Source organism: Astatotilapia calliptera, chromosome 14, assembly GCF_964374335.1.
Source record: "Astatotilapia calliptera chromosome 14, fAstCal68.1, whole genome shotgun sequence".
NCBI classification, from domain to species: domain Eukaryota; kingdom Metazoa; phylum Chordata; class Actinopteri; order Cichliformes; family Cichlidae; genus Astatotilapia; species Astatotilapia calliptera.
This window is the reverse complement of record NC_137435.1, coordinates 13240273-13253161: the sequence shown is the minus strand read 5'-3', so window position 1 is coordinate 13253161 and position 12889 is coordinate 13240273. Positions and strand designations below refer to the sequence as shown.

Genomic DNA, 12889 nt, shown 5'->3' with positions numbered 1-12889 from the left:
GTTTACAAACCGCAATCATATCAGTTTATTTCAAGTATCAGAGATTTTTGGGGATTTGTTTTAAAATACTCCTACCACTATCCGCTTCATCTGTTATGTGTTAAATTAAGCCAGCGTTCTGTGTCTGCATTTTTATTTTTTTTATCAGGTTATCATCGGGGAAGATAAGTCCAGAGAGCTCCCCTCCATCTCGGCCCCGTTCTCTTTCGTCGGAGGGTTCCCACGGTCCGGGCCTGTATGTCAGGAAGCTCCCGAGTCCTCAGAGAGAAAAAGAAAAAGAGCTCTCCTTCTACAAGAAAACCAAGCGTGCCATAGCCAGCAAGAAATACAGTGTGTCCAAACATGAGGCAGAGGTCACCACGCCTATTGAGCTGATAAGCCGTGGCCCCGATGGCCGTTTCGTCATGGAGACCAGCCCACCTCCCCGCCGCATCCAGGGCTTCCCCTTCGCAGAGGAGTCTGACATGTACCCTGAGTTCCGGCAGTCCGATGAGGAGAATGATTTTGACCCAGGGCCTCTGCCGCCCATCATGCCCACGCTGCGGCCCCAGCTCTCCCCAACGTCCTCGAGCCTGGAGTCAACGCAGCCCCCCACCTACAGCCCCCGCCTACACAGGCCCATGGAAGGTATGAGCTTTGCAGAGGGCAGTGCACTTCACGCCTCAGGGCAGGCCCCGGCCTCCCGCTACAGGGGCTTTCCCCAAGGCCCATTCTATGGGTATCTAGGCAGCCGCGCTGAATCAGGGATTCCACCACCATTCTACATGCCTGACATCAGCCCACGTAGCTCCGCTCTATCCTCACCCCCAGGCACCGCCGAGGGGCCCTTTGGTTACCCCTCCATCCCCGAGGAGAGTGGAGAGATGGAGCACCATCAGTACACTGCCTCTGGCCATTCTCTGTCTCACACACACAGCCCTCCTTCTCGCTCACCTGAAAGCTGGCAGCCTCATGAGTTACCCTTCCTGGGTCTAGAAGGTCCACGGTTCATATATCCACCTCACCATCCGTTACATCACCCCCAGGACCTCCCTGACCCACCCCCATATCCTCCTCACTCTCTCCCTCCCAGTCGCCTGCACCTCCCACACCTAAAGGATCCAATAAGCCCCGGACTCCTGCAGCTGGAGGTTCCTGTGGCTCCCCCAGGCAGAGACAGGCCCCCAGGGCCTCCGGTTAGGCGTTTAGCTATGCAACAGGCCCAGAGTCTCGGCCAGCTCAGACACACGGCCCACGGTGTGGGTGTACCAGTGTTGCCTTACCCTGACCCGGCAGTCCGTGCAGGGAGCCCAAGCACAGCCCCCAGTAGTAGCCCTCAGTCCTGGCTCAGCCCGAGGGCGGGGCGCCGGGCAGACCCCAGCCTACCCCCACTAGTACTCCAACCCTCCCGCCTCTCTCCACTCTCCCAGAGCCCACTTAGCACCCAGCCGGGTTCCCCAGATATTCTTGTAAGGCCTCCTCCGCGCCCCAGCATCCTCCGCACCTCTCGGTCTCTGGAGATGCCTGAGATCACCCTGCAGCCCTCGGCTACTGTCAGTTTCTCTCGGAGGTCCTCCCTGACCGCCTCTCCTACTCAGAGCCAGGGCGCCAAGCAACCCAGCCCCAGTTACCACGCCCACATGTCCTATGCCTCCACTGCAGCCAGTTACCCCTCCCAATCCCCCTCTCCCCCTCCGGAGGGCAGGGATGTTTTCGGGCAGAGGCCATCCCAGAGAAGGACAGAGGAGGAGATGCTACCCTCAGAGCCCTCCCAGCTCCAGATATCAGCCTCAGGGTAGGTGATCCATTGCAGTAGAGAATAGTCACACATTTTTTAAGGAGGAGACTTTTCGTCTGCTCGCTAAATATCCTCAGTATCACTTTGATGTTTCCATTAAGAAGTAATTAAGATGCATATTGTACTTTAATATGCAGAAGGCATGTAATTGCATTTAGCACACATTGTCTCAGTTCATTAAAAATGATCTAAACATTAACATTGAATAGCATGTGAAAGCTCAGTGTGATTTTAAGATCATGTATTTTTGTATATAGTACTGATGGCTCGTAATCAATAGAATCGATGAAATATTGATCATAATTCAAACTTAAATCAACTTTAAAAGCCATTTTTTCTGTTTCCCATGTTGAATCTAAAATCTTTGAGTTAAAGTATTTTAAAAACTGAGTATAAATTATATTAAATCGGGTCGGTTTATGAAACTAGTGTTTATAGGTTTAACCTCAACAATTTACTGTACATTTAATGAACAATTACATTTATTATTTATACCATTATTCTGTCACCTTCCAGACTATTTATTCATGGATAATAAATTGCTTACTTATTCATAACTCAACCAATATTAGAGCTAGTAGCTTATAGCCGCTTGTAGCAGAACACTTTTCTTCTTTGTTGAAGAAGATTGAAATTGTAAAAGTCTATATTGTAGCTTAGCGATGGAAAGAAAGTGTAAAACAAAGCAGTTGGTAGTTTGTACACATTTAGTAGTTGACACATACTCATTGTGTTATGTTATTCATTAACTTTCGCTTCTTGCTCATAAACTAATAAGATTGTTTTAAAAAGAATTAGTAAACAATTTATAAACAAATAATGAAGCCATAATCTCAACTTATCAATACTTTATAAGGATGGATAACAAACCATCTGGTCTATAGTTATACAGTTGGATGAGTTGTATTTATAATAGTAAAGTCATAAATAGAAGGCTCTGTGTCTGTCACTTGATCATAAAAAGTAAGATGTTAAATATATCCTGAGACTCCCACTTTTCTAGAAGGTCCAACATTGGAGCGCTAAAGAGGCAAACGAAGTGTTTTGAGGAAGATGACTTGGCAAAATAGTTCACTTAAATCCGATGTATTGCAGAGTGATTTATTAACCATTAAATTAATATATTCAAAAATAATTAGTGTCAAGTTATAAGGCATATAACATATAATGGCTGCATTATTAGAAAGTGGCATCCGTAAGGATAAAAACCGACTAACCCGCTTAAATAGAACAATAGATTTTTTTTCTCGTAGTATTGGTAGATCAGTGGCTGAGCACATTTACTACATAAAGGAGGAAATGTTATGCTTTACACCCACATTTAAACACATCTACACCCCGTAGAGTTTCTTTACTGCACACACTCCTGTGGCCCCTCACACCCACCTCACTACCCTAGAAGCTACAATCACATGGTAGCTAAAGCCATGCAGCAGAGACTCGCTCCTGCACTATCACTGGCCTTTAAGGGAAAGTAGCTTATAGGGCTGCTGCTTTTTAGAGGGTAAGGGTCTTACCTGATTTGTTTTTGATTGATCTCAGCTATCTGGGCAGCGTTGTTGTGACCCGGTCCCCTACGCCGCAATAGGTAAGGGTCGGACCCATGTCTGAGAGGGGAGGGGTCAGCAGGGGGAGGGCTCTAATCACTCTCTCCTTTAAAGGGGAATCGCTTTGGGTTGTGCCTCTGTGCTGGATTCAAGTGAAGTGCAACTAATGGTAATAATGACTGCAGGACACATTTGTCAATACAGTTTCAAGGCAGAGTAAGCCTGCTGTGGTGTAGGCTACAGTAATTAGGCTTGTGAGCAAGCAGGAGGAGTGGTTTTGGATTGTGGAGAAGCATTTGATTTTGTCCTTTTCATTGTTTGAACGCAGACATGTTTCCCTGCACTAAAAAAAAAAGAAAAAGCCTTGAATCAATAGAGGACGCACATGAATGATAGACTGGAGTATTCCCCTTTAAAGTTTTGTTCCATGTGCAAAATGCCATGCATGCATTCTCTAAACTTCTCTCTACAACCAAACAAATAACAACAATTCTCAAACTAAATTCTTTGTCACATTTGTTGTCCTGAGTGCTTTCGTTTTTTCTGTCATGTGACTGTTTTTAATGGCCATTTCCTCTTCCTGTCATGTGACTTGTTCTTTAACGGCCATTTCCTCTACCTGCCATCTCCTCCCGTCAGCATGGTGAAGCCTCTGTACGCAGTGTTCATGTTTCTGAAAGTGTGCTGTATAGTGTTTATGTCTATGGAAATGAGCAATATTTTAACACTGTTGCCTCGGCACACAGTTTATGTGATGATAATGGAAATGTTCTCTAACTGTCCAGGACTGTTGCAATTCTCCGATTTGTCTCCCCCTCTCTGCTAATGGCTCTCAATCTTTCTCTCCACAGTGACAAATGATGGACAGCATCTCTAAAGCTTTGTGTTCCCATGCCTTTTGAAACAATACATGTTTGGCGCGACAACCTGACTTAATGAAAGCATTAAGTCAGGTTCGACGCTGTTTGCATTCAGTTCTTTGAAAGGCAAAGAGCCAACAGTGAGCCTCGTGAACACAAGCTTAACTTTTTGTGAGGTTATTGGACTTTTTTTTATTTAACTTTATTGCATCTTTCTATGAGAGAGATGGACAACAAAAGTACAACAAGCGTATTCCAGTACGAGGTAAAACTGCTTCTAAGCAGACCACTGGAAGTGAGGATACCTTAACGTGATGTGATTACTTTGTGCTGATTAATTAATTATTTTCATTCAACTTCGCATGCATCACTCATGAAATGAAAATAGTTCTCAAGGTTTCAGGAACACCTTCCTGTGTGTTTTCTGGTTTCTGGTTTTTTGAAATGTGCAGAACTTTCATGTTAGGATGCAGAGCAATCAGAGAAATGCAGAGTACATAAATGGACTGCAGGGGTTGGCAACCTTTTTTTATGATGATAAGTTTGACCTCATCTACAATTTTATAATATTATATGCACAGTTTGGGTTGCAAAATTATAGCCATAGCTGCGATGCAGCTGACTAATAAGTAAAATACAGAAATTTTCCCAGTAATTAAGTAAGCAACAGTTAGTGTGGACAGAGGCAAATGTTAAAGGAATTAATTAAAGCCTCTTTTATGTAATCATCTTCTCTGACTTTGAGTTGAAAACAGGGGTGTCAAGCATAAGGACTGGGGGCCAGAATCGGCCCGTTAAAGACTCCAATTTGGCCCTCTTGAGAATGTAAAGGAGTGTATAGATTTTGAACTTCTAACTGGCTTTTCCTATTGACAAAGATCTTCCCATGTCCATTCATACTGTACTAAAGCAACTAAGGAATAAATAAACATTTAAATAACAGAGAAAACTCAATTCACTTTTATTTATATAGCCCCAAATTACAACATCAGGGAAAACTCCCTTTCAACAGGAAGAAGCATCCAGTAGAGGCAGGCTCAGGGAAAGACGGCCATCTGACGGGGTGGGGGGAGGAAGACAGGACAAAGACATGATGTGGAATAATATTAAAAATAGATTAATAATAACTAATGCAGAGTGGTGTATAAACATATAGTGAGTGAAAAAAAGGGTGAGTGAGGAGTAACAGTCAGTGCATCATGGGAAGCCCTCAGCAACCTAGACCTATTGCAGCATAACTAAAGAAGGATTTGGGGTCGTGTGATCGAACCGTAACTATAAGTTTTATCAAAAAGAAATGTTTTAAGTCGAGCTGGTTCCACAGAAGAGGGCCTTGAAGCGGAAAGCTCTGCTCCCCATTCTGTGTTTAAATACTCACAAATAATCCAGCAGTGGGAGAACACAGTGCTGCATTCGGGTGAAATGGTACCATAAGGTCTTTAAGATAAGATTGGGCCTGATTATTCAAGACGTTGTATGTGATGAAAATTTTTTTAAATTTGATTCTGGGTTTAACAGGGAGCCAATGAAGTGAAGCCAGTATGGGAGAAATATCCTGTCTCTTTCTAGTCCCTGTCAGTACTCTTGCTACAGGATAGAAATTTCTGTGAATTAACAGAAAAAAACTTTATTACATTACATTTTATAATTCCAGGGAAATGAGCTACCAGACCTTTTTCTGTAATTTTACCCATTAATTTCTTTCAATTTAAGCCCAATTTGCACTTACTAAATCAGCATTTCTGTGTCATGCACTTGAAGATATCTGAGGGACAGGGGAGGATTGTATGGCAGCCTAAAGACCTCTCAGCATGAACTGTATGGTGCTTGTAAAGTCACATTACCATGTCAGCAAGTCTTTTGCTGATTCACCAAAACAAGATAACAAGAAGCCCTTTTATTAGTAACGTTTAGCAACAGGGCAACCGCCACTTACACATTATATTTAAGGCACACATTTCTTCAGTCCACAGCTGAACACGTTTGAAAAAGTGACCCCAAATTTTGATTGGTAGTTTGTATTTTCTGAACCATTGTCCGTCTCACGGGCCACTACTTGAAAACGAGATTGTGTGCTGACGCAGGTGACGGTCAGAGGTTGCCGACCCCTGAACCTACGGTCTAGTAAAAATAGCGCTAATAGAGAATTTTGTACAATTTTTTTAGACGACTTCATTGGTACAGGAACTGTCAAGTTCCAGAAATTATTTTCATTTTATGAGTTTTATACAGCAAAGAGGCCAATATTGCTCGCATTTCTGAAGCAGTCACTATTTAAAGACCCAAATGTTAAAGCGAAAGCTTGCTGTAAACTTAGCACGTTTCTTTTATAGTTTTGTCTCTAAGACTCGATGAAATCCCAGATTTTAAAGAGTGTTATTCCACCAAAATCAGAAGAAAATGAACTGATTGAATGAATTGAATTTGAGAACAAATACACTTTAATTATAAATCCCAGAGTGGGTCTTTAACATAATGATTGTTTAAGAAAAACAAATGTATAGCCAATAATTCACCAACTCCACTGCCACCTTAAGTCAACTATTCTTTCTTTCTCTTTTTCGTTCTCTTTCTTTCTTTGTATCTAACTTTTCTCATCCATCACCGCAGATAGAAAGTGGAAATTCATCATCTTAGTGAAAGGGCTCTCAGTAGAAGTTCAAGAGCTCATCAAATCATATGATAGCACCTTCTGGAAATAGAAATGAAAGTGCCATTTTGTCTGTTCTCTCTGAGACGTGACCGAACACGACTGTTGGATTAATCCAGAACAATGTGTGCTGTGTCTTTCATCTTCTCAGGGAACCTCTAGGTGCGTCTAGCGATACTGCCGGGTCTGAGAGCTTACCAGCACTGCTACAACACTGTATTACTAAAGCCAAGGGAGTGGCTGCCAACAACAATAACAACACAACCTCCGGAAGGAGAACAGGTTTGTCTGACGATCGGAGAGCAGCTACAAAAGATTACCGATCAAACGGCCGTCCTGTGTATGAGTCCTTTGCCTCTCTTTCAGGTGCGTCTCTCTCTCAGACCCAGCAGCAATCTCAGACACCCCAAGAGGGAGAGGATCTTAACCTCCCGAGAAAGAGGAAAAAGCAAAACAAGAAGAACCCCTATCTCTATTTGACCTCCTTCCTGCGCCGCAGGCAGTTCGAGGAGGACCAGACAGGCATTCTGGCCAGTGCAGACTCAGAGGGCCCAAATTATGGGACTCTACGCTGACCCGTGTGCCCAACAAGCCATTGGACTCGACTAAACTGACCACCCCTGAGAAATCCCACCTCAGCACGTCCTGCTCTACCCAAATATCAAACGAATACCTTTCTTATAATCCTTAAAAAGTTAATCTGCGTTTCGGGGAGTGGGAAACATTGAGCTGAATACTCCGGGGTTGGAAGACAAGAACAATGGCTTTTCCGGGTTGTCACTGCAACTTGTCTTTGAGGAATTTCACTTGAAAATGCTCTGAAAATATATAATGTATATAAATAGTAAAACAAGGGAATTAAGCTTCCTCCTACAGTAATAAAAAAATGTGTTGGTTGAGTATGTCACAACACGTTCAAGATTTTTCACTCACTGGTCATTGAGGGGTCCATATCTTTAGGTTTTTCAGTGATACAGCGTACTGTTAAGCCTGGTGCGTCCTCGGACAGGGACATGAGTCTACCTTTCCTACAATACAAATAGATTCAGTATTTAAACACAGGGTTCTTACCACAAATATACCTCAGAGTAAACGCAGATTTGCTGTAATTCTTGTGGTATACTGTACGTACTTGACCTTTTTACATATGGATAAAAAGGTTTATATCACACGCCACTCTCATTCTCTCAAACGGATAATATGGCCTAACTTTATCTACTTTAGAAGCTTTTTATTACCAGTAAAAGCTAGCATATTGTGTTTGTTTTGATTTGTGACCCGATGCCAACAATTAGAGGAAGGCGTCTTCATTTTACTGCGCGATGGTTCAAGTGTGTTTACAGCACTGCGGCGCTGCGTTAAGACAAAGATCATAACCTTCACGAGATCGCTCAAACTAACTTGGGACTCAGATGCTCAGCGGAGGTTGGACTTGAAGGGTCAGAGGGACGGGGGTGACAAATTGTGAACTGTACTGTATGTATTTCATTATTAAGGAAATCATTTGTGGAACGCGGCACAGCTCGAGGTGCCTTTTTGTTTTTGCCTTGTATTTATCTGTTGTGTTTGCTTATTTTTTCGAACATAAACTGCCTTTTTCTTCGCCTTCTCACGCTTCTCTCACTGTAGGAGTGAGGGAGTCCGATAGCGTGTGTGTGTGTGTGTGTGTGTGGTTTTACTTTTTCTGCCAAGGACTCACGAGAGAAATCGCTACGGAAGATGCATGAACACTTGTTTTGTTTTCTTTTAACATGGGCTTGTGCTTCAACTGTGTATATCCAAATAATAGGATAGAACCAGATTAAAACCTATGAAAAACAATTTTTAAAAAAATGCGCACAGTCAGATTAGGAGGGGGAAAAGGCAAATAAATCGACACATTTTTGCACTGTACATGCAAAAGATTTGATGCAAAAATAACCAAGCAGTACAGCGAGGATGTTAATGTTTAGCAGCAGCTCTTAGAGGAGAATGTGATTGTTTCTAAAGCTGTTAACAAGCAATGGGAAATATTCAAACGACGGCCACCTTGACTGTTTATCTTTACCAACTGTAGATTACTTGCTAGCTACTTCTCTGTGTGTTTGTTGATTTTTCGACACTAACCGATACTGAATGTATGTTTTGCTGTACAGGAAATGAATGTCCCAATGTCACAGAACATTGAATGACCCGTCATTATTGCTTCTAGTGTAGCTGAGATTGGTGAGGTGACCAGTTGGCGCATCAAGTCCAAATTCCTGTATGCAGTCCCACACGGTTTCTGAGCCAAGTCCCCGCTTTGATCTGCAGAAGAGGAAAAGCAGTTATCATCGTATTGTCACCGAGACATATCAAACAGTTCTTCTCCTAATAACGACTCAAAGGTTTCCAGCTAAAAAAAAAAATCCGCGCGAATGACTCGACTCCACGTCTGCTCGCCGAAATCTTTTGACGAGCGAGAAAGCGGCGCTTGCCTGAAGGCGAGCGCCAGAAATTGGTTTCGTGTAAGATACGAGGAAAAAAAAATCTATATTTGTTATGTACTGTACATGGTGTGTATTGTATTTGTAAAGATGACGCAAACCATGTTTTACAGGAACACGTTCTTGTATGAGGATGTATGAAAAGGATCCCACGGAAAAAGAAATTAGATTATATATAAAAGTATTTGCTTACAGTACGGCTTTAAGTGGATAATGTTTTTAAAACATTTTAAGGTGCCTAATTTGTCATACTTTAGCAGACGTTATTTTATCTGAGAAGAAAAGAAAGGTTCATGTTAGTACCGTACAGTGTGTTATTGCCATAGCCCGCTGGCTGCACAAGTTGATTAGTATTCTCTCTGATGTATAGTACGTGAATGCCCATTGGAAAAAGCTTTAGGAGCAGAAGTGTGTTGCCCTCTACTATAATATTTCTGGAACAAAGTAATCCTGTATTTCGCCCGTTCACGAGCACACCTGTAGATTCACTCCAGATCTCTTCGCCTTCACGTGTCCAAAGCAAATAAAGTTTTTTTCTAAGAGTCGAGGACATGCTAGAGTCCTGTAAAACACGTGCTGTGGAGGAAATTGTGTTTACATTAGTTCGATGACGAAACGTGTGTTAGGGCATAGTTGCTTTGAACATTACGACTTGGTGCTATGTTTAACTTTGTGGTGCTGTAGAATAGAGGTCTGAAGATTTTTTCCGTTCCCTGTTTCCACAAGCGACTCCGTCGGCCCCTGGTGTTTTTGAGCAACTAGACACTCTAGGCCCTTTTCGTTAACGGTATCATGGTGTGAAGACAGTGATAGACAATACTGGAAACTAGTAGTGTAACCTCAAATAATAGAGACTTGTGACATTCAGATGAACTCAAGACGACTTGTTTTCTATAGCGTGTTTGCAATGTCTGTCTGTGCTTCCAAGGTACCCTCTCTAAACGATGTTTGTGCTGATATTGAGACTATTAACCCAGCCTAAAAGGAGAAACATAACCTAATTTAGATTAGTACACGCCACAGGACACATGAGAAGGAATCTAAGAGCATCAGATCACGAGGGGATCTTTTCTACACACTTCCTGTAGGTCTTTGGTTAACAGCACTGTTTTTCAAGCACACGACTGCAGGGGCGCTACCGTCTCATGTCACACCGCCACCTTTTTTCAAGGTAGAATTGCTACTAGTACTGTACAGTATAGCCATGGGTAGTCACCAGTCCACATTTGTAATTATCCCCCTCGTAGAAAGGAATCGGGAAAGCTCATACATCCTCTTCCTCGTGGGTTTTTAAGAATGGATGTTGTCTTCCGGGCTTTTTTTCCCTCTCTTTTGTTTTCCTTGCATCTTCAACAGAAACATGTACAGTGTTTAAGAGGGCTGCTTTGGATGTACTGTTAGCTCATTTCTGTTTGTTTTTTGATTCGTTTGTTTTCTCTCAATTTTTCTGCTTACAGCTTTTAGTGCATCACTAGGTGCTGGTAGGATGATACTTAGAAGAGATTTGTTTTTTTCCTTTCGTTTTTTTAAATTGTATTAATCTTGCATGTAGAGACAATACAAAAACGCCTATTTAGCAATCATTCATGGACATCCGAGCTGGTTGTTATTGGACGGAAAATAGAAATATGTAGTATTTTCTATATTCTCTGTTTTTGTGTACCAGCACTGAGAACTAGAATGTATTATTATCGTAGGCTACAATAAGCACTACATCGTTGACTGTTTTAGCTAATGCTCATACTCAAGCAAACCAAGTAGTGCTTAATTAAAGGAAGAAAATTTACTACATTTCATTTCACTTCCATCCACTGAACTCTGTGCTGTACATCACATGTTTACATGCTGTATTATATGTTTTTATTTTGTTTTTTTATGTGCATAATCTGTCTCCATAATGTTCATATGTAAATAATTCAAAGCAAAAACATTTGTCTGTTTTTTTTGTTTTTCTTTTTTCTTTTTCTCTTTTTAAAAAAAAAAACAACAACAATGACCTGATGTTTCTGTTTTGTTTTTGGTCAGTTTTTTAGACTTGTCTTTCTTTTCTGTCACCGCATCAGGTATTTATGCTTCACTTAACTTTTTGTGAGCAATTAACTCATACTGTATGGTGCTGTACCAAAGCCTTATGTATAATATTTGTATTACATTTTTTTCTCATTTGCCACTGCTCTCCAGTGAATTCGTCTCAGATCATGTCTTACTCACTCTTCATGTTCAACTGCCATGGATCTTGTTTCTTTATTGAGTAAAACTGAAACCTGAATGAACTATGATGTAAAAACCACCCTGGGCCGTTACCAACTGGCCTTGGATGTACAGCGGCAGTCGTTGCCATCTCAAGCCTTTATAGGGAAAACGCACAGGCTCACTTCCGGTGGCTCGTTATGACGTAGGCATGGGCTTAGCACATGCTCTATGCTCTATCTATGGCATGTCTGTGAGAATATGAAAGCAGTGTTGTGTTCATGTCACCATATCATTTCAAACGTTTAGTCCCATATGAAATTTTCCTCTCAAATTTTTGTATTTTGATATAATAAAAAAATCAAAAGAGGTCCTGTTTTTTCTGTGGTTTTGTGTGACCGGTGAAGAAGATGCTGTAGTTCATACGCTAGACACAGGGTGTAAGTGTTGGGCAGAGAGTGAGGATGGGATATGAGCAGCTTAATCAGGTCAGGGTTTTTTTTCCTTTTTGTTGTTGTTGTTGTTTTTTTTATTTTAGGACACATGAGCAGGATGATTACAGGAGCGCCAGGTTTCGAATGACCTTTTTTCTTGAATTAAAAAAAAGAATAAAAGTTATCCTGTGAATGTACTCTTAGATCCGACAGACACAACCAAGGAAGATCAAAGACTCGGTTCAAATGCATGCTTGTTGTTCAATGATTAATATCCCCACCCAGACTTTGAGGAATGAATTGTCCTGCGGCTGAGCCAGAACAAGGAAGACAAATAACCTGAAAGAGGATGAGGTCTGTCACACTGACCTTTGTGCTTTTGTTCAAATTCCCTCTGGCATGCTTGGAAGCAAACAAATGCAAAGCCATCTGCATACACCTTAGGAAAATAAAAGTTCACCTAATCCGCTGGTCAAACAGACGACGTCACCTGCATTTCACAAAGATTGCTGAATAGACAGGGTTAATTGCTTTGTATCTTATTCCTGCTGTTTAAACTATGGCATTTTTTGTGTAAGTCAATAAAGCAAATGTGAGGGTGTTTTTATTTAAAGAAATGAATAAACATTATTTAACATTGAGTATTTGCCTAATAGTGGTAAATACCACAGTTTACCCGAGGCCTGGGAGCATCAGATATTCATTACAATGATACTATGATATGATGAATGATATAGCCCAAAATAAAATACAAAAAGCCCATTTTAAATAACATGTTTACATATCGGCAGTTTTCTGCCTCAGAGTTAGATGATAAGACCCAAATACATTTTGGATTTGTCTGGTAAATCCTTTAATGTGGCATAAGTACAGGATATGAGAGGGACAGGGGTGGTAAGTATAGCAGCTTTAATCGGTGAAAGGTGACAAAATCGCCTTAATTAATTAGCACAAATTCATAAACGG

The 12889-nt window shown here is 41.5% G+C and overlaps 1 protein-coding gene across 2 annotated transcripts in view; it reads left to right on the top strand.

Moving 5' to 3' along the window:
- The window catches only part of igsf9ba (immunoglobulin superfamily, member 9Ba), a 73238-nt gene extending 61379 nt beyond the window's left edge, over positions 1-11859 (top strand). Inside the window, exons 18-21 of one of the 2 annotated variants that reach the window (XR_013901399.1) lie at positions 149-1774; positions 3320-3365; positions 6986-7116; positions 7201-7239. Coding sequence is in view for 1 of the 2 variants with exons in the window: in XM_026191692.2 (XP_026047477.1) it covers positions 149-1774; positions 6986-7116; positions 7201-7409 (1966 nt within the window). In the remaining variant the exon portion in view is untranslated. Of the gene's footprint in view, positions 1-148; positions 1775-3319; positions 3366-6985; positions 7117-7200 lie in introns of both variants that reach the window. The other variant, XM_026191692.2, reaches the window with a different exon arrangement.
- The last annotated feature ends 1030 nt before the right edge of the window (positions 11860-12889 follow it).